An 18,480-nucleotide genomic window follows, 5' to 3' on the forward strand; every position below is an offset into this window, starting at 1 on the left:
GACTGATGGTTGAGGGGTTGTAACCAAGTGGTGCTAGTCCTGAGGCTCTTGTACCTTCTTCCTGATGGCAGCAGTGAAAAGAGAGCATGCCCCTGATGATGGATGATGCTTTACTGTGACAATGTTCTGTGTAAATGAGCTCAGTGGTTGGGAGGACTTTTCCCTTGTTCAACTGGGCTGTATTTGCTACTTTTTGTAGGATTTTCCGTTAAAGAGCATTGATATTTCTGTATCAGGCTGTGATGCAGCCAGTTGATATACTGTCCATTTCACATCTATAGAAGTGTGTCAGTTTTAGATGTCATGCAGAATCTGCAAACTCCTAAGGAAGCAGAGACGCTGCTGTGCTGTCTTCGTAATTGCACATCCGTGCTAGGCCCAGGACAAGCCCGCCAAAATAATAATACTGAGGAATTTAAAATTGTTGACCCTCTCTAGCTCTGATCCCCTGATGAGGACTGGCATATGGACCTCCTGGTTTCCTTATTCCTGAAGTCTCTAATCAGCTCCTTGGTCTTGCTGGCATTGAGTAACTAGGGTTTTCAGAAATGTGTTGCAGTGGTCTTTTAAAAAGTATTTGAGGCGTATAAATGTTGCTGCTAATCTGTTAAAGTTGATTTTATTGTCATATGCACAAGTATGTGTATGCACAAGCACAAAAATATTTCTAATTTAATCTGAGCATTACTGTGGAAGAGAGTTCAAGGAAATTTTGTTTGGAATTCTTAACCACTCATGTAGTTGTAATAGCCTCATAATTTCTTTCTATTGAAGAATGAATAGGATAAATTAATAACTTCACATTTCCTTCTAACATCACAAACATAAATTGTACTCAGTTCCTACAAGAAAGAACACAAGTCATTTTAAGCAGTTTTATAATTCAAGTACTGAGAGGTGAAACTAATAAGGAATACCTGAGCATTGAGTAGTAAGAACAGCTGGTTGCCCATGTCTTTGAACTGGGTGTATTTCAATGCTGCCGTTTATTTACCAGGGAAAGCATAATTTTTATGAACTGCTAGATTACAAATACCCAAGGGCGGACACATTTTTTATTCAGGACACAGGTCGCTTTATAGTTATTTTCTGTAAGTTTCAAAATTTCAGTTATTTTTGTTTCATGATATGATTTTGTGACCATGTTGTGCAATTATCCACCTTTTACTATTGATGGTCTGAGATAACATCAGAGGAGAGAGAGGAAAAAAAAGTCAGATTCCTTGGAAATCTTATTTGGAATGCGTCATTTTACCACCCTCCAGTCCTCACAGTAAAACAATCCATTACCATCAGCCCATATGGGAACACACATGTAGGCGTCTGGGTGAAATACTGAAGAACTACTACATGTTTTAAATTCTTTTTGCATTTCTGAAGATAGAAATGTGTCAGGGTGAAGATGTATGATGTAGTCAGACTTTGTGCTGTCATCTTCCTGGTTAACAGCATACTGTTAGGTAGATTTTGGAAGGCTTTTTAAACATAAATACAGCCAACTTCTCAATGTCCATAGCATAAGAAAGTGAAACAAGGAACATTTAAAGTCAGAAGTCTAACAAAAGGAGTGGAAATTCAGATGACTTGGCCTCTAGTTGGACATGGACCTGTACTATTACAAACTTAAAAATTCCTAAGATAATATTAAGACAAGTATATCTTGTGACACTTACAAAAATGCCATTGATGTGAATGGAATGTGAGCTGGCGTCAGGCTTGATTGACACATTTCTTTTGAAGTTACATTAATAGTTAATATTTTAACCACATTTAAGTGGAGGTTGCTGCAGATTTTGGTGTGTACTGTGGGAGGCTTGTACACATAGCGCATAATATTCTGTTCTGAAAAATGTCTGCTACATAACCAGAACGGAATGATGTAGGAAATAAATTTGGCATTTAGTAACCAGAGAAAAGCTAAATTGCAGGTTACAGTAACTGAGCCAGGATGTTCTTGGGTTGTGGAGGGAAAGGGAGGAACAAAGTGGCCCATTTATAGCAACCAGTTCGAGTTTTGCTAGCCCAAGGACAACAGTAAAACAATGTGCACAAACCTGCAGCTGCAGGTTTTGTCACTTATTCCAAGGTGTTTTACTTTTGTGATAGAAGTCAGCTGGCTGATTTGGTAACTTAATCTGTCTGCAAATCAGGTTGCCCTGTTTAAACGGTCGTAGTGAAAATACGGAGGTCTATGCTGCGTGTAGCTGCGTTTTTTTTTTGTTTCTGTTACTTGCAGATGGGTAGCAGTTTGGGGATCTCTTGGGCTTTGAAGGCGATCAGCATTTTACTTTGCCACCATTCTTGGAAAGAACGTTTTAACCCAGGTGCAGTCTAGTCTTCAAGTTGTCATTCTTTAGACATGTTCCATATTTTTACTTGGGTATCAACAGTCCTGTTTGATGCTATACTTTGATAACTATTTTATACAAAAAATTTCAAAACTAACTTATGACCATCTATTGATTTTCTGTATGATGTACAATCTTAAATCTTTCATTTCAAATTTGGGGTAAGTATGTGCCTGGTTATTAAGAGATGTTTAATCTGCAACTTTGCTTAGGTGTGCAGATGTTTTTGAAAGCTGCACTTGGTAACTTTTGAAAGCACTGATGTACTCAAACATTATATATAGATACTGTTAGGCTTCATACTTTTTGATTTCAAGTTAACAACTAATGCCAAAAGGCTGTGTGCAGTAAGTGCGTGACATGATTTCCATGTAATTGTAAAACTTAAGCTGCTTTTCTTTAAATTGAAGTTCAAGTTGATCCTAGATGGTTGGTGTAGTTTATTTTTAATTTGAACAATTCGAACTGCTGCCAATATACGTACTAAAGCTTCCTGTCTGCCTGGAGCTCATGGGCTGTTTTGATTATTTTGAGGCAAACACTGCCAGTTTTATTTCTTTCCTTCTCCTAATTTTGGTTAAGGTTCCCCCACCCCATTTGCTCTTCATTGGAAGTTTGTTTGCCTTTTTATCATTGCAGTAGTGGTTCTGTATATCATTCACTACATTTTTAAGCATACACTGGATATGGAGAGGAATCGTGACAGAATTTTGGATTGTGTGTTTCTCCAGTGGCACAGCTCAATTTATAAAGCTACACAGGGGGTGATATTCTACATTCATTTCACCAGTTGCTGTCGACAAACATGACCTTTTATTGCTGCTGAAAAGTATATTCATTTGTGATGGGGACAGTATTGGCTTTAAATGTAATGCTAGGATGTGTTGCTGACTCTTGGCAAGACTAACTGGCTTGCTAAGTTTGTACATGAAGAACAACCAACTTGGATGAAGTACTACTAGAGGAAACCTTGTAGAGCCCCAAGAGTCATAATGATTCCAAGGGAAGCTCAGGGGAGGAGTTAGAGTCTGGACACATTAAGGAGAGGTATATATTTTCCAAATAACTTTTCAGTTATGTTTTATTGAGTAACAGTGCCAAACTCAGTAATCCAAGCTGTTGAAATGCATTTAGAATTTCATTGGAAAGCCCTGAGAAAAGTAACTTTGTCAGGAATTGGGTAAACTGTTTAAAATGTTTTGATGTCCACTAAATGACATTTTTGGAAGAAGTTGAAAGAGTAATTACTGAAGTGATACTGGGTTGGGATGAAATTTTTTTACACAACTAACAAAGGGTTGAATGCTTTGGTATGTTTCTTTATAGGTGATATGGAGTATATTATGCTTTAGTGTTATATCAATATTCAAAACTTGAGTATATTTTTGCATGTATTTTAAACAAGATGCACTCATGAGTGATTTTTTCTCTTCAACAGCAATTCAGCGGTATTTCCGGTTGCTCATTTATGGAGTTTCTGAAGGGCAGCAGTGATTATTGCCAGGCACAGCACGGCCTCCTTGCTGACAAGTGAACTTGGGTCTCTTTCCTACCATTCCACTGGGAAACGACCTTAAACGGAAAATTGACATCAACAAACTGGGATTCCTCTGGATACTGGATTTAAAAATTAGATAATTTGTGAGAAGAAGAGGGCAATTGTTCTTCCAGTGACCTTGTCTGGATGGGGTAAATCTACTGGTGTTTTGTGCACTTGGATGCTTTAAGTAGCACCATTGCACAGGGACACCAACCTTCTGCGTTCTATATCCAGCTGTCAGTGGAGGTTTAAAAGCACAAGTACCAACAGTGAAAACAAACACAGTTCTGCTTCGTCTCCCTATTTTTAAAACTTGAATTAAGTATTGCAGCCACAATGAACCGCCCAGCCCCAGTAGAAATACGTTCCGAGAGTATGAGATTTCTCATCACACACAACCCAACTGATGCTACGCTCAACAAGTTCACAGAGGTAAAAACAAATTTGTCTTCTAAGCTAATTAATAAATTATCAGAGCAACTAATTTTTTTTTTGATGTACTCTTGTCCTTGCCTTGTTTTTTGGTTGATAGCTGTTTCTAAAAGAGAGTTTAGAAGGAAATGGTAGTTAGTGATAACTTTTCATCCTGTAGGTTTCAAACCCAGCTTAGATGGAGGAGAAAAAACAGGATTTCTAGTGGCCAACCATTCCAATTCCCATTGCCATATCACATAAGTATGCATTTATATTGTACAGTGCTTTGAAGTCCAGCAAGTTTAAAGTAAATATTGAAGTAATGACAATCAATTTATAAGTTGTTTTGGGTTTCAGATCCTCAATTAAAGATGTTAATCTTGAATAAGAAATGTATAATGAATTGGCTTACTTCTCTAAATTCATCACAATTTCTAAATTGTCAACGTGTAAAATTTTTTAAAAAGTTTCAATTATATGTATTTTGGGCTTTTGCTCAACAAATCTGTTTTCTGAGCTAAGCACATCTCATGGAATAGCATGTAAGAATTTGCTTGCTTTATGTTCTCTATAATCACCCACCTGCATATATTTTGCACAATGTAATGAAATTGATCCTAGGTTTATCATGTTGGTAAATGAGATTTTAAGTAACTATATTAAGCTCAATTTGTAGTTAGTCTGATGTTCCATTCACATATTGAACCAGCAAAGAAATAATGCCTCCAAGAGTAGAGTCTCTGGAAGGAAGGAGGATCTTTGAAAAGAAGGAATCCTTTGCCTGATGGTTTAAATTGTATAAATCTCTAGTTTGAAAGATACAGTACATAGCAGAAAACAAATTGAACAGATGTATCAACAGAGGTGAAAATTGGTTGAGTTATGAATAGCGAGAAAGATTGTCAAAGGGTACAGCAGAATATACAGTGCCTTGTCAAAGTATTCAGCTCCTAGCCCTTTATTCACATAAATGAGTATTACAACCAGTGATTTTGATCAATTCAACTGAGAATTTTTATTTATGAACCATATGCTCCTTTTTTCCCCCACAGTAGAATCAAAAAAACAAAATTGTAAAGCATGAAAAACTAAAAATTCAAAAACTGAAATGCCAGTTGTTGAAAATTATTAATCTCTTCCTCCCTCCGGGTTCAGTACTTAGTTGAACCACATCTTGCATCTATTACAGTCTTTTTTGATGTTTGTATTTTGCACAACATGATGGAGCGAGATTTCCCCATTCCAGGGTCTTACCAGAGATATTCGATCGGGTTAAGGTCAGGATTCTGACTGGACTACTCAAGGACATCATTTTCTTCATTTGAAGCCCTTCATGGTTGCCCTGGCAGTGTGCTTTGAGTCATTGTTCTCCTGAACAACTTGCAGAGGGTAGCAAGTTTTTAATCCAGGATCTCTCTGTATTTAGCAACATTCATCTTCCCATCTATGCTGACCAGATTTCCAGTCCCTGCTGCTGAAAAGTATCTGCAGACCTAAAGTCTGTCACCACCATGCTTTACATTAGGAATGATGTTGCCTGGGTGATGTGCAGTGTTGGTTTTATGCCACACTTAATGTTGAGGTCAATAAGTTACATCCAACCTCAAGACCGTCCTCAACACTTTATAGAATCTTCTAAGTGACACTCTGCAAAGTCTTTACAGGCAAGGATATGTTTTTTTAGCTAGGGCTGCTTCCTTACCACACTCCCATAAATGCCCTTTTTGTGCAAGACCTTAGACATTATGGAGTCAGGAACTTCATTTTTGCAGCTCACTCAGAGTGACTGTTGCCGCCATAGTAGACTCTCCTGTAAGTGCTATTCTTCTCCAGCGACTAAGTTTAGAGGGATAGCCTGATCTAGGTGTGAGTGGTTTTGTATTTTTTCCACTTTTTCGTAATGGACAGCTCTGAGGTATGCTCTGTGCATTTGAGATGATTCTTGTACCCTTCCCCAGATTTCTGTTTCTCTATTATTACTTCTCTGACTTTCCTTGAGTGCTCTTTTGTTTTCATTTTGGTTTGGTCTGTTGAAAATCATACTGTTGGACCTTACAGAGAGAGGGGGTATTCTTATAAATTCATTGAAAACAGGTGATCATCCATCCAATATTCTGCGTCAGCAAATTGAGTTGGTAAGGTAGAAAAGCTAGCATAGTAATTACAAAGAGGATGAATACTTTTTCAGCCTCACAATTTTTGGTTTAACTTTCAGTAAATTGTTGAGAGGTTTTGGTTCATAGATGGGATTTGTTTCATTTGGCATCATGGTTGTCACAGACATGATGGGTGAAAGGGGCTGTTCCTGTGTTGTACTGTTTTGTAATCCATTGAGTTGCATTGAAATTATGCAGATAGTCTGCTCTTGTATACCAGAGAATCGAAACATTCCAGATACTGGAAATCAGAAATTATCATGTAGCTTGGTGAAGGGGTGAATGTCAACTGTTAGAATAGAACTGATTGTCACAAATAGTCGAAAACCGAAATGTTTAACCACAAACCCCCACTCCCCACCCTTCTACAAAAATACTAAGTGTCTTTAGCATTGTTTTTTGCTTTGGGAAGGTTGGTCCACCAGAATGATTTTGGCAAGTGCTTGGTATGTTCTCTTTCCTATCAGAGTTTTATATCCTGTGGATATTACAACCACTTGTTTCAGTGATTACCTAAAATCTGTCTTCATTTGTTCATTTTACTCCTCCAACAGTATGATGTCCCTCTTATCCAGGCCTAATTTCAAAAAGTAAAATGCCAAGAAGGACCCATAGACTTTCATGGTTTTGTAATCCTTAGTTATATGCATTCTTTCTCTCTGTTTGCCTACATGATACATCTGTAAATTTCAGTTTAACTTGATTTTCTGTTTTAGGTTTTCCCTTTTCTCTTTACTATTTTGGAGAAAACAAAACTAAACTTTTCAGTTAAACTTGCAATTACATTAATTTATCAAAAAATCCAAAGTTCTAAAGTCTTTGGTTTAGTAGTAACATGAACCACAAGATTTATTCTTTGAATCTCATTTAAGGTAGTATTTGGTCAGAGACACTTGTTGCAAACCTCTTTCACGTGAACCATTACAGGAGCTCAAGAAGTACGGTGTTACCACGCTGGTTCGAGTTTGTGAAGCAACCTATGACAAAGCTCCTGTTGAAAATGAAGGCATCAGGGTTTTGGTGAGTAATTATTGAAAATGTTTGAAATTTGTTGAAGTGCAGAATTTGTCTTAGATGCTCTGGAATTGCAAGTTACTATCTCATTTTGAATGCCAAGGGACTGAACCTTCTTGACCAAGCTCCCATGCGAGACCTTGTTAATGGCCTTGCTGAAGTCCACGTAGACGACATCCACTGCCATGCCTTCATCAACTTTCTTGGTAACTTCCTCAAGAAAACTCTAAAATTTGTTAGACAGGACTTGCCATGCACAAAGTCATGATGACTATCCCTAATCAGTCCCTGTATCCACTTATATATCTGGTCTGTTAGAATACCTTCCAATAACATTACTACTGATGTCAAGCTCACCAGCCTATAATTCCCTGCCTTATTCTTAGAGCTTTTCTTAAACAATAGAACAGCGTTAGCTCTGGCACCTCACTCATGGCTAAGGTTATGTCTGCTAGGGGCCTTACAATTTCTGCATTAGCCTCCCATAGAATCAGAGGATGCACCTTGTCAGGCCCTAGGAATTTATCCACGCTAATTTGCCTCAAGACAGCAAACACTTCCTCCTCTGTAATGTGTATAGAGTCCATGACCTCATTGCTGCATTACCTCACTGATTTTTCTGATAGTTCGCCAGGGGAAAAACAATGAAAATTGAAACATCTAAGACTTGAGAAAATATCAAAGTTAGGTGTAATAATTTAAGGTATGCTTACTTGACTTCATCGTTCTTGTGATCCCTAGGTGTAATACTTAATAACTCCTGAGACGGAACACATAGATTCAACATTCCAAATTTGTCAGCAAGTACCAGGTTTCCACTTTTGATTGCATATGCATGGAAGTCAATGATGCAACTACAATTTAATATCTGAATACCAACTATTCTGTATATAACTGGTCTGCATTTTCCCCTAATTTGAGTTGAATGAATATTTTGTTTCAAGTAGAAAATAACATGAAAACAAATTATTTTAGCTGCTAGAAACATTTAAATGCTTGCTGGAAATGTTGGAAGGATTCTCATAAATCATGCAAAAAATACTATCATTTTTGAGTCAGTGACGTTCACTTTCAGAAAAAGGGAATTGATGTCATGTTAAATTGCATCAACTTTATTCTTCGCTTTCAGCAATTCCACAGTCATTCTGTTAAACAGTGTGCCTCATTACCTCTCTTCTAGTCATTTATCCCACTTAAATAAGAATATTATGAAAATCTTAAAAATTGTTAAATTTATCCAGTGTGTCCAGTTCAGGACACCACATTTAGGGAAGATCCGTGGACCTAAGTGAGGGTACAAAGGAGACTTACTAAATGATTCAGTGATTCCTGAAGAGGGTTTAATTATATGGTTATAAATGAGGAAGCTGACATTTGGAGGCAGTCTATTAGATGTATATAAAATTGTGGAGGGTTCTTGACACAGTAGGTGGAAACTGCTCCCATTGTTTTAGGACCAGACAAATGAAGGTGATTGACAAAAGAGCACAGTGACATCATGAGTAACATTTTGCACAGCGAGTGGTTATGGTCTTGGATACACTTTTAGAGATACCAGTGAAGGCAGGTTAAATAACTGCAATCAAGGAAGCTGAATGACGTGAATGAACTTGAAAGAATTTGTGGAGTTGCAAGGAGAGGGCCGGGAAGTGCAACTAATGGATTGATCTTTCCTTTGAGCCAGAATGGACTGTTGGTGCTGAACAGTCTACTAGGATGTAATTTTTTTGTAAAAGACTATTTTTATGTGTGTATTTGAATTTACAAATATGTTGCATTTTATTTTATTAAATGGAAACAGCACTAACTGGATCTAGAGTTTGTGTGTGTGTGTACACTCTAAAACATTCTGACCACCTCATAGATGTTGCTTTTACAATAGTGTTGCTCTATATCAGTTGGATAATAAAAGCTGTGGAGCTTTAATGAACTTGCTGAAGATCAACTCTTCAGTGCTTATTACTAAACAATCCTTGAACTTCCCCCTCTGTTACATGAATTTTGTCAGATTTTTAACCCTTTTTGCAATGTTTACTTGAGATGAATTTGGTGGGTCAGTTGAATTGATGTTGCTCAGATATTTTGTGAAGGACGCTATGCTACAATGTGCTGAAGGCACACGTGTTTATGGTTGTTGTTTCACTCCTAGTCAGGGATTACTTATTGCAGAGTCTGAGCGTTGTTCAAGTATTTGAACAACTCTGGTCTGGGCAGCACATGATACAGCAGATAGGGCCACTATCCCTCAATGCTGGAGAGCTGGGTTCAATCTGGACTTTGGCTGCTGTCTGCATGTTCTCCCTGCAATGAGTTTCCTCGAACATCTTAAAACTGTGGGTGTGGGTCATTTAACTGCTTAGTCTAAATGGCTCCTGAGTGATAGAATGTTGCAGTGAGTTAATGAGCTTATTTATGGTTTCACAGCAGAAGCCAGAGAGCAGTTGTAGGATGATTGCTTCTTTCTGGAAGCCTGCGACTACAGACAGACAGACATACTTTATTGATCCCAAGGGAAATTGGGTTTCGTTACAGTCGAACCAACCAAGAATAGTGTAGAAATATAGCAATATAAAACCATAAATAATTAAATAATAATAAGTAAATTATTCCAAGTGGAAATAAGTCCAGGACCAGCTTATTGGCTCAGGGTGTCTGACACTCCGAGGGAGGAGTTGTAAAGTTTGATGGCCACAGGCAGGAATGACTTCCTATGATGCTCTGTGTTGCATCTCGGTGGAATGAGTCTCTGGCTGAATGTACTCCTGTGCCTAACCAGTACATTATGGAGTGGATGGGAGACATTGTCCAAGATGGCATGCAACTTGGACAGCATCCTCTTTTCAGACAGCACCGTCAGAGAGTCCAGTTTCACCCCCACAACATCACTGGCCTTACGAATGAGTTTGTTGATTCTGTTGGTGTCTGCTACCCTCAGCCTGTTGCCCCAGCACACAACAGTAAACATGATAGCACTGGCTACCACAGACTCATAGAACATCCTCAGCATCGTCCGGCAGATGTTGGACCTCAGTCTCCTCAGGAAGTAGAGGCGGCTGTGACCCTTCTTGTAGACAGCCTCAGTGTTCTTTGACCAGTCCAGTTTATTGTCAATTCGTATCCCAGGTATTTGTAATCCTCCACCATGTCCACACTGACCCCTTGGGTGGAAACAGGGGTCACCGGTGCCTTAGCCCTCCTCAGGTCCACCACCAGCTCCTTAGTCTTTTTCACAGTAAGCTGCAGATGATTCTGCTCATACCATGTGACAAAGTTTCCCACCGTAGCCCTGTACTCAGCCTCATCTCCCTTGTTGATGCATCCAACTATGGCAGAGTTATCAGAAAACTTCTGAAGATGGCAAGACTAGTGGTGTGCTGCAGAGATTGGTGCTGGGTCCTTATCTATACCAGTGATGTGGATGATAATGTGGTAAACTGAATCAGTAAATTAGCAGATGACATCAAGATTGGGGGTGCTGCAGACAGCGAGGAATACTAAAAACGCTTGCAGTTAGATCTGGACCAGTTGAAAAATGGCAGATGGAATTTAATGCCGACCAGTGTAAGGTGTTACAATTTTTGGGAAGACCAGTTAGGTCTTGCATGGTGAGTGGTAGAACTGAGGAGCGTGATAGAACAGAGGGATCTGGGAATACAGATCTGTAATTCTTTGAAACTGGCGTCACAGGTAAATAGGGTCATTAATAAGAGCTTTTGGCACATTGGCCTTCATAAATCTTTGTATTGAGTATAGGAGTTAGGATCAGCACACACAAATTGCTGGAGGAACCCAGCAGGCCAGGCAGCATCTATAGAAAAAGAAGTACAGTCAAGTTTTGGGCTGAACCCCTTTAACAGGACTGGATTTGACAGGACAGGACAGGAGTAGATTTGAAAAGTGGGGGGGGAGGGAGGAAGAGAAAGGCCAGGTAGTAGGTGAAACTTGGATGGGAGGGGGGAAGGAAGCAAAGAGCTAGGAAGTTGATTGGAAGAATGTAGAAGATTGAGAGGAGATTTGATAGAAATATATAAAATTGAGGGGCATAGATAGGGTAAATGCAAGCAGGCTTTTAACACAGGTTGGGTGAGACTACAACTAGAGACCATGAGTTAAGAGTAAAATATTTAAAGAGAACATGAGGGGGAACTTTACTCAGAGGGTTTGAGAGTGTGAGGTAAGCTGCCTGTGCAAGTGGGGGATGCAGGGTCGATTTCAATATGAGAACTTTGGATAGGTAGGTTGAGAGGGGTGTGGAGGACTGTAGTCTGGGTGCAGATTGATGGGACTAGGTAGATTAACGGTTTGGCCTGGACTAGATGGGCTGAAAGGGCCCATTTGTGTGGTTTTGCCCTCAGTAAATATTTTGGTTAGAGAGCAGAGAAGGAGCGGCAGCCCTGAATCCTCATTTGATGAATGTCACACAAAGATATAAGCTGTGACTAGAAGCCCAAATCTCTTGAAGAACTTAGGTTGTCTTGTGCCACCATAAAGAGGAAGAACATCATTGCTTACGTAAATTTGATTTGATTAAATCTGATGTACCTATATGCTAACAGCCTACCAGAGTAATACTTGTCTCGATGTAAACACTATCAGCCCAGAGTTGAAAGTTCAAGTAAATTTATAATCAAAGTACTTGTATGTCACCAAATACAACCCTCAGATTAATTTTCTTGCGGGCATACTCATTAAATCCAATAACCGTAATAGAATCAATGAAAGACCACACCAACAAGGCAGACAACCAATGTGTAAAAGACAACAAACTGAAAATACAAAAAGAAAGAAAAACAGAATGATAAATAATAATTATGAGATGGGTTCTTGAAAATGAGTCCAAAGGTTGAGTAACAGTCAGTGATGAGGAGAGTGAAGTTATCCCCTCTGGTTCAAGAGCCTGATGGTTGAGGGGTAATAACTGTTCCTGAACCTGAAGGCTCCTGTACTTCCTTCCTAATGGCAGCAGCGAGAAGGGAGCATGACCTGGGTAGTGGGGTTCCCTGATGATTTTGCTTTCCAGTGACACCACTCTGTCTAGATGTACTCAGTGGTGTGGAGGGATTTGCATGTGATGGACTAGGCTGATTCCGCTACCTTTCTTAGGATTTTCCATTCAGTGGCATTGGTGTTTCCATACCAGGTCATGATGCATCTAGTCAATGTGCTCTCCACCACGTATCTGTAGCAGTTTGCCAAAGTATTGAATGTAATGTTGAGTCTTTGCAAACTTCTAAGGAAGTAGAGGCATTGCTTTGCTTTCTTCATAATTGCACTTGCTTGCTGGGTCCAGGCCAGGTTGTGTTAAATGATAACACTGAGAAATTTAAAGTTGCTTATCCTCTCCACCTCTGATTTCCCCGATGAGGACTAGTTCGTGGACCTCTGGTATCCTCCCACTGAAGCTGATTTGTCACAGTCTTTGATTTGGCCCGTGACAGTGGTGTCCTTAGCAAACTTCAATATGGCAGTGGAGCTGTGCTTAACCACACAGTCATACTTCAGGATCATAGTTTAAATGCAGTAATAAGGGAATTGAGCAATGACATGCTTTGGGATGTGATGGTAAATAAGTTGGTAAATTAGTTTGTACTGTGGTTCATTTGGGGTGGGGGAGTTAAAAAGGGCATAAGTTTTGTTTTCATTTCCCTTTTAATTGGGTTGGTTTTGAGTTTTTCTAAAAATAGCAAATGCTTTAGACAATTAATAATGTTTTTCTTTAAATTCTATGTTTCTGAAATTAGTCCAGTTATTCCTGTTAGTCCTGGTTATTCAGTTTGGGTTCTTTGGAAACCGCATAGATGGAAGGTGTTCGTTCTCGTAATAACCTGTGAATATTATTTCTGGAAAGAGGATTGTCAGTTAAATAACTTAGCTAAGAACTGTGCTGTGATAAAGGCCTTACTAGTTTTCATTTCCCTAACAATTTTGTATTTGTATTAAGTTGAGGCAATTGTTAATCAGTAAGAACGATTGAATGGTTAGTTATCTTGGGTTATGTGATTTGCATGTGGGGGAGATTGGATACTAAATTAGTTTGCCTCTTGTGTTCAGTTAAGAATGTCTGCCGTTAGCCAGGAAGAACAAAGTACAACTTTGCTACAATAAACATTTTTGTACAACAGAGCAGTTGCTGAGGGTTACACTGAATAGAATATCACATGCGTCCTTCCTGATTCATTCACAGTTATACCAGTAATGCTATCCTACCTGAACAAGTCACCCTCTGGTATTCAGTGGAAGGTTGTTTTTCAATGGTTTTGCACGAGAATGACATTAAATTGACAGAATATTGACAATTATCTATTAAAACCGAGTGCTGTTAAATTTCTTAACGGGGGTCTGAAATTTTTCGCTTCCATTCAATATTAGAGCGCTCATAGAAAAGAGAGTTGACACATTTAATGCTACTATATCAGAATCAGGTTTAATATCACTGGTATATGTCATGAAATTTGTTTTGCAGCAGCCGTAGATTGCAATACATAATTTTTTAAAAACTGAACTTGCAATAAGAAATATATAAAAATTAAGAAGTGCAAAAAGAGAGCAAAAGAATTATTGTGAGGTTGTGTTCATGGGTTTATTGTCAAATGAGAAGTCTAATAGCAGAGGGTAAGGAGTTGTTGTTCCTGAAATGTGTGTGTATTCAGGCGCCTGTACCACTACCTTGATGGTAGCAATGAAAAGAGGGCATGTCCTGGGTGATGGGGATCCTTAATGGCGGATGCTGCCTTCTTGAACCATCGCCTTTTGAAGGTATCCTTGATACAGAGGATGCTAATGCCCATGGCGCAGCTGGCTGAGTTTTCAATTTTTGCAGCTTTTTCTGATCTGTTGGAGTGGTTCCCCTCCATACCAGATGGTGATGCAATCAGTTAGAATGTTCTCCATGGTGCAGCTGTAGAAATTTGCTAGTCTTTGATGCCATACCAAGTCTCTTCAAATTAATGAAATATAGCCGTTGTTATGCCTTCTTTGTAACTGCATCAATATGTTGGACCCAGGATAGATCTTCAAAGATGTTGACACCAGGAACTTTGGAAGTTCACACTTTCCACTGATCCATCAATGAGGACTGGTGTCCCGTCCCCCCCCCCCCCCCAACTTTCCCTTTCTGAAGTCCACAGTCAGTTCCTTGGTTTCAAAGAGCAAACACGAGGAAATCTGCAGATGCTGGAAATTCAAGCAACACACACAAAATGCTGGTAGAACACAGCAGGAGAGGCAGCATCTATAAGAAGGACTGTCGACGTTTCGGGCCGAGACCCTTTGTCAGGACTAACTGAAAGGAAAGATACTAAGAGATTTGAAAGTAGTTAGGGGGAGGGGGAAATGTAAAATGGTAGGAGAAGACCGGAGGGGGTGGGATGAAGCTAAGAGCTGGAAAGGTGATTGGCGAAAATGATACAGAGCTGGAGAAGGGAAAGAATCATGGGACGGGCGGTCTCAGGAGAAAGAAAAGGGAGAAAGAGGGGGGAGCACCAGAGGAAGATGGAGAACAGGCAGAGTGATGGGCAGAGAGAGAAAAAAAAACAACTAAATATTGTCAGGGATGGGGTAAGAAGGGGAGGAGGGGCATTAACGGAAGTTAGAGAAGTCAATGTTCATGCCATCAGGTTGGAGGCTACCCAGCCGGTATATAAGGTGTTGTTCCTCCAACCTGAGTGTGGCTTCATCTTGACAGTAGAGGAGGCCATGGACAGACATATCAGAATGGGAATGGGACGTGGAATTAAAATGTGTGGCCACTGGGAGATCCTACTTTCTCTGGCGGACCGAGCATAGCTGTTCAGCGAAACGGTCTCCCAGTCTGCATCGGGCCTCACCAATATATAAAAGGCCACACCGGGAGCACCGGACGCAGTAGACTACACCAGCCGACTCACAGGTGAAGTGTCACCTCACCTGGAAGGACTGTCTGGTGCCCTGAATGGTGGTGAGGGAGAAAGTGTAAGGGCAGGTGTAGCACTTGTTCCGCTTACAAGGATAAGTGCCAGGAGGGAGATCGGTGGGAAGGGATGGGGGGGGGATGAGTGGAAAAGGGAGTCACGTAGGGAGCGATCCCTGCAGAAAGCAGAAAGGTGGGGGGGGGAGGGAAAGATGTTCTTGGTAGTCGGATCCCGTTGGAAATTCCTTGGTTTTACTGATGTCGAGTGCAGGGTTGTTGTTGTGACACCAATGGGTTGTACGCCACCTCGTCAACACCTGAAATTCTGTCAGCAATAGTTGTAATCAGCAAATTCATCGATGGCATTTGATGTATGCCTAGCCACACAGTCATGGGTGCAGAGAGTGGAGCAGTAGGCTAAGCATGCATCTTTGAAGAGTGCCAGTGCTAATTGTCAGTGAGGTATTATTTCCAATCTGCACTGACTGTGGTCTCCTGGTGAGGAAGTCAAGAATCCATTTGCAGGGGGAGGTACATAGGCCCTGGTTTTGGAGCTTGTTGATTAGAACTGAGGGCAAGTTTGTGTTGAATGTTGAACTGTAATCGATAAACAGCAGCCTGAGATAGGTATTGCTGTTGTCCTGGTGATCCAGTGACATTGCACCTGCTTTCAACCGATTGTGGCAAGAGGCAAATTGCAGTGGGTCTAGGTCCTTAAGCAGGAATTGATTCTAGCCATGACCAGCCTCTCAAGGTACTTCATCACAGTAGTGGTGAATAAAACTGTGGTAGTTGTTGAGGAAGCTCACCCTGCTCTTCTTCTGCACTGATATAATTAATGCCCTTTTGAAGCAGGTGACATTCTCTGACTGCAGCAGTGAAAGATTGAAGATATCCTCAAACACTCCTAGTAGGTTGGCACAGTTTTTCAGTGCCCTACCAGGTACACCGTTGGGCCTGAAGCCTTGCAAGGGTTGAACCTCTTGAAAGATTTTCTGTCATTGGCATCCAAGCCAGAGATCACAGGGTCACCAGATACTGCAGAGATTCACACAGGTGTAGCTTTATTCTCCCTTTCAAAGTGTGCATAAAAGGCATTGAGTGAGTGAAGCATCACAGCCATTCATAATGTTGGGTTTGGCCTTGAAGGAAGTAATGGCCTGCAAATCCTTCCGGAGCTGACGGGCATCTGATTCTGTCTCTTAACTTCAAGCGGAATTCTTTTTTCACCCTTAAAATAGCCTTCCATAGGTCATACCTGGACTTCTTGTATAGTTCTGGTTCACCAGTCTTGAATGCCTCAGTCCTCAGCAGACTATAAATCTCCTGGTTCATCTATGGCTTTCGGTTTGGGTATGTCCAGTATGTTCTCAAAGGCACACACTCATCCACACAAATCTTGATGAAGTTGGTGACAACTGTGGCATATTCATTCAGACTTGAAGGTGAGTTCCTGAATATTGTCCAGTCACCAACTAAAGCACTCTCTTGACGATACATTCTTGGTCCTCACCAGTGGTGCTGTGGTCTTTAGTATTTGCTTATACACCGGGAATTGAAGTACAACCAAGTGATCGGACTTTCCGAGGTGTGCCCGTGGGATGGTATGGGAAGCATTCTTGATAGTGGCATAACAGTAGTCAAGTGTATTGGCTCCTCTGGTTCTTAAGGTGATATGTTGATTGTAGTTGTTCAGAGACTTCAAGTTGGTCTGGTTAAAATCCCCTGCAATGATGGGGAAGGCATCAGGGTGTGCTGTTTCATGACTATTGATTATGATGTTTAGCTCCTCCAAAACCTATCCGACATTGGCCTGAGATGAAATGTATACCACTACCAAGATGATAGCTGAAAACTCCCTCTGCTGATAAAATGGATGACACTTGATCACTGAATGTCCAAGGTCAGGTGAGCAGGACTAAGACATGTCTATGTACCATGACAAGTTATTGCCAAGAGTCTAAAACTCCAGTTGTCAATTCAGCCTGTCAAGAATTTAAGACCCATTAATAGCTTTACAAGTGAAAATCTTCAAATTTATTAAGAAACTTATAGTATTTACAAAGCAAAAGTCAATGTAATATGATTCTCCTCCAATCTGTAAATAAAATATAAACTGAATTTTGCAGCTGGTGAGAGTTTCAGATAAAGTTTAGGTAATTGACTGCAGCAGTGATACTTTAGAGAAAGGAAGACTACAGTATGACTTGTTCAGTGACCCATTTAAAATTCCAAGACAAAATAGAAGTTCTGTATAAAAGGTATTTGCCCAATGGGTATTCCATTGAAGATAATTTAATGTCTCATGTTGAATCTCCAGATTCTGTTCTCAGTAAGGGTATTAAGAACTAAGGTTGTTACTGCCTGCTCAATGCTGCGTTAGTGATGTTTTGTAACTAAGAAGTGGGCCAGGACGAAATCAGCCGGATACAGTTCTTCTTTGTTCGTTTTTATTGCTAAATGTCTATTAAATATAAATCCTTAGTCTTTGAGTAATAAAGGTATTTAAGTGCAAGTATATTTGCTGCGATGTTAAATTGGTAAATATTTGCATGTACCAAGATACAAAGCATGTCAAGATAGTATAATGGAAAAGCAACAACAGAATATAGCATTACAGTTGCAGAGAAAGTACAGTGTAGTTAGACTGTAAAGGGTGCAAAGCCATGCTGTAGATTGTGAGGTCAAGACCCATCTTGTCGTACAAGAAGTTCATTAAATAAGTCTTATAACAACAGGATAGAAGTTGTTCTTGAGCCTGGTGGAATGTGCTTTCAGGCTTTTGTATCTTCTCCCCCTCCCAAAAGGTGGAATTTCTGGGTGGGAAGAATCTTTGATTATGTTGGCTGCTTTCCCAAAGCAGTGAAGTGTAGACGGTCCATGTAGACATGCACATCTGTCTGCAGTTGCTTGTGGTCTTGGCTGGAGCGGTTACCATACCAAGCTGTGTTGCACCCAGATGGCTGTGTTTCTGTGGTGTGCATATGATCCTTATCTGTTATTAGTGGGGACGTACCAAATTAAGAGTATTTTGTACTTAAATCTTACCTACTCCCTTCACCTTTTAGGATTAAATGGGTATGTTTACCTGATGTGGTCTGTTTTTTCGCTAATTACTAG

General features: G+C 40.1%; 1 protein-coding gene across 4 annotated transcripts in view; it reads left to right on the forward strand.

The window, feature by feature from the left end:
- Positions 1-18,480, forward strand: part of LOC140719619 (protein tyrosine phosphatase type IVA 2-like) — a 108,836-nt gene that overhangs the window by 64,987 nt on the left and 25,369 nt on the right. For all 4 annotated transcript variants that reach the window (XM_073034333.1, XM_073034335.1, XM_073034336.1 and 1 more), the window contains 2 exons: positions 3,787-4,320; positions 7,386-7,478. In XM_073034333.1, coding sequence (XP_072890434.1) covers positions 4,225-4,320; positions 7,386-7,478 — 189 coding nt within the window. In that variant the 5' untranslated portion in view covers positions 3,787-4,224. The remainder of the gene's footprint in view (positions 1-3,786; positions 4,321-7,385; positions 7,479-18,480) is intronic.

The sequence above is a fragment of the Hemitrygon akajei genome, chromosome 32 (assembly GCF_048418815.1).
Source record: "Hemitrygon akajei chromosome 32, sHemAka1.3, whole genome shotgun sequence".
NCBI lineage: Eukaryota > Metazoa > Chordata > Chondrichthyes > Myliobatiformes > Dasyatidae > Hemitrygon > Hemitrygon akajei.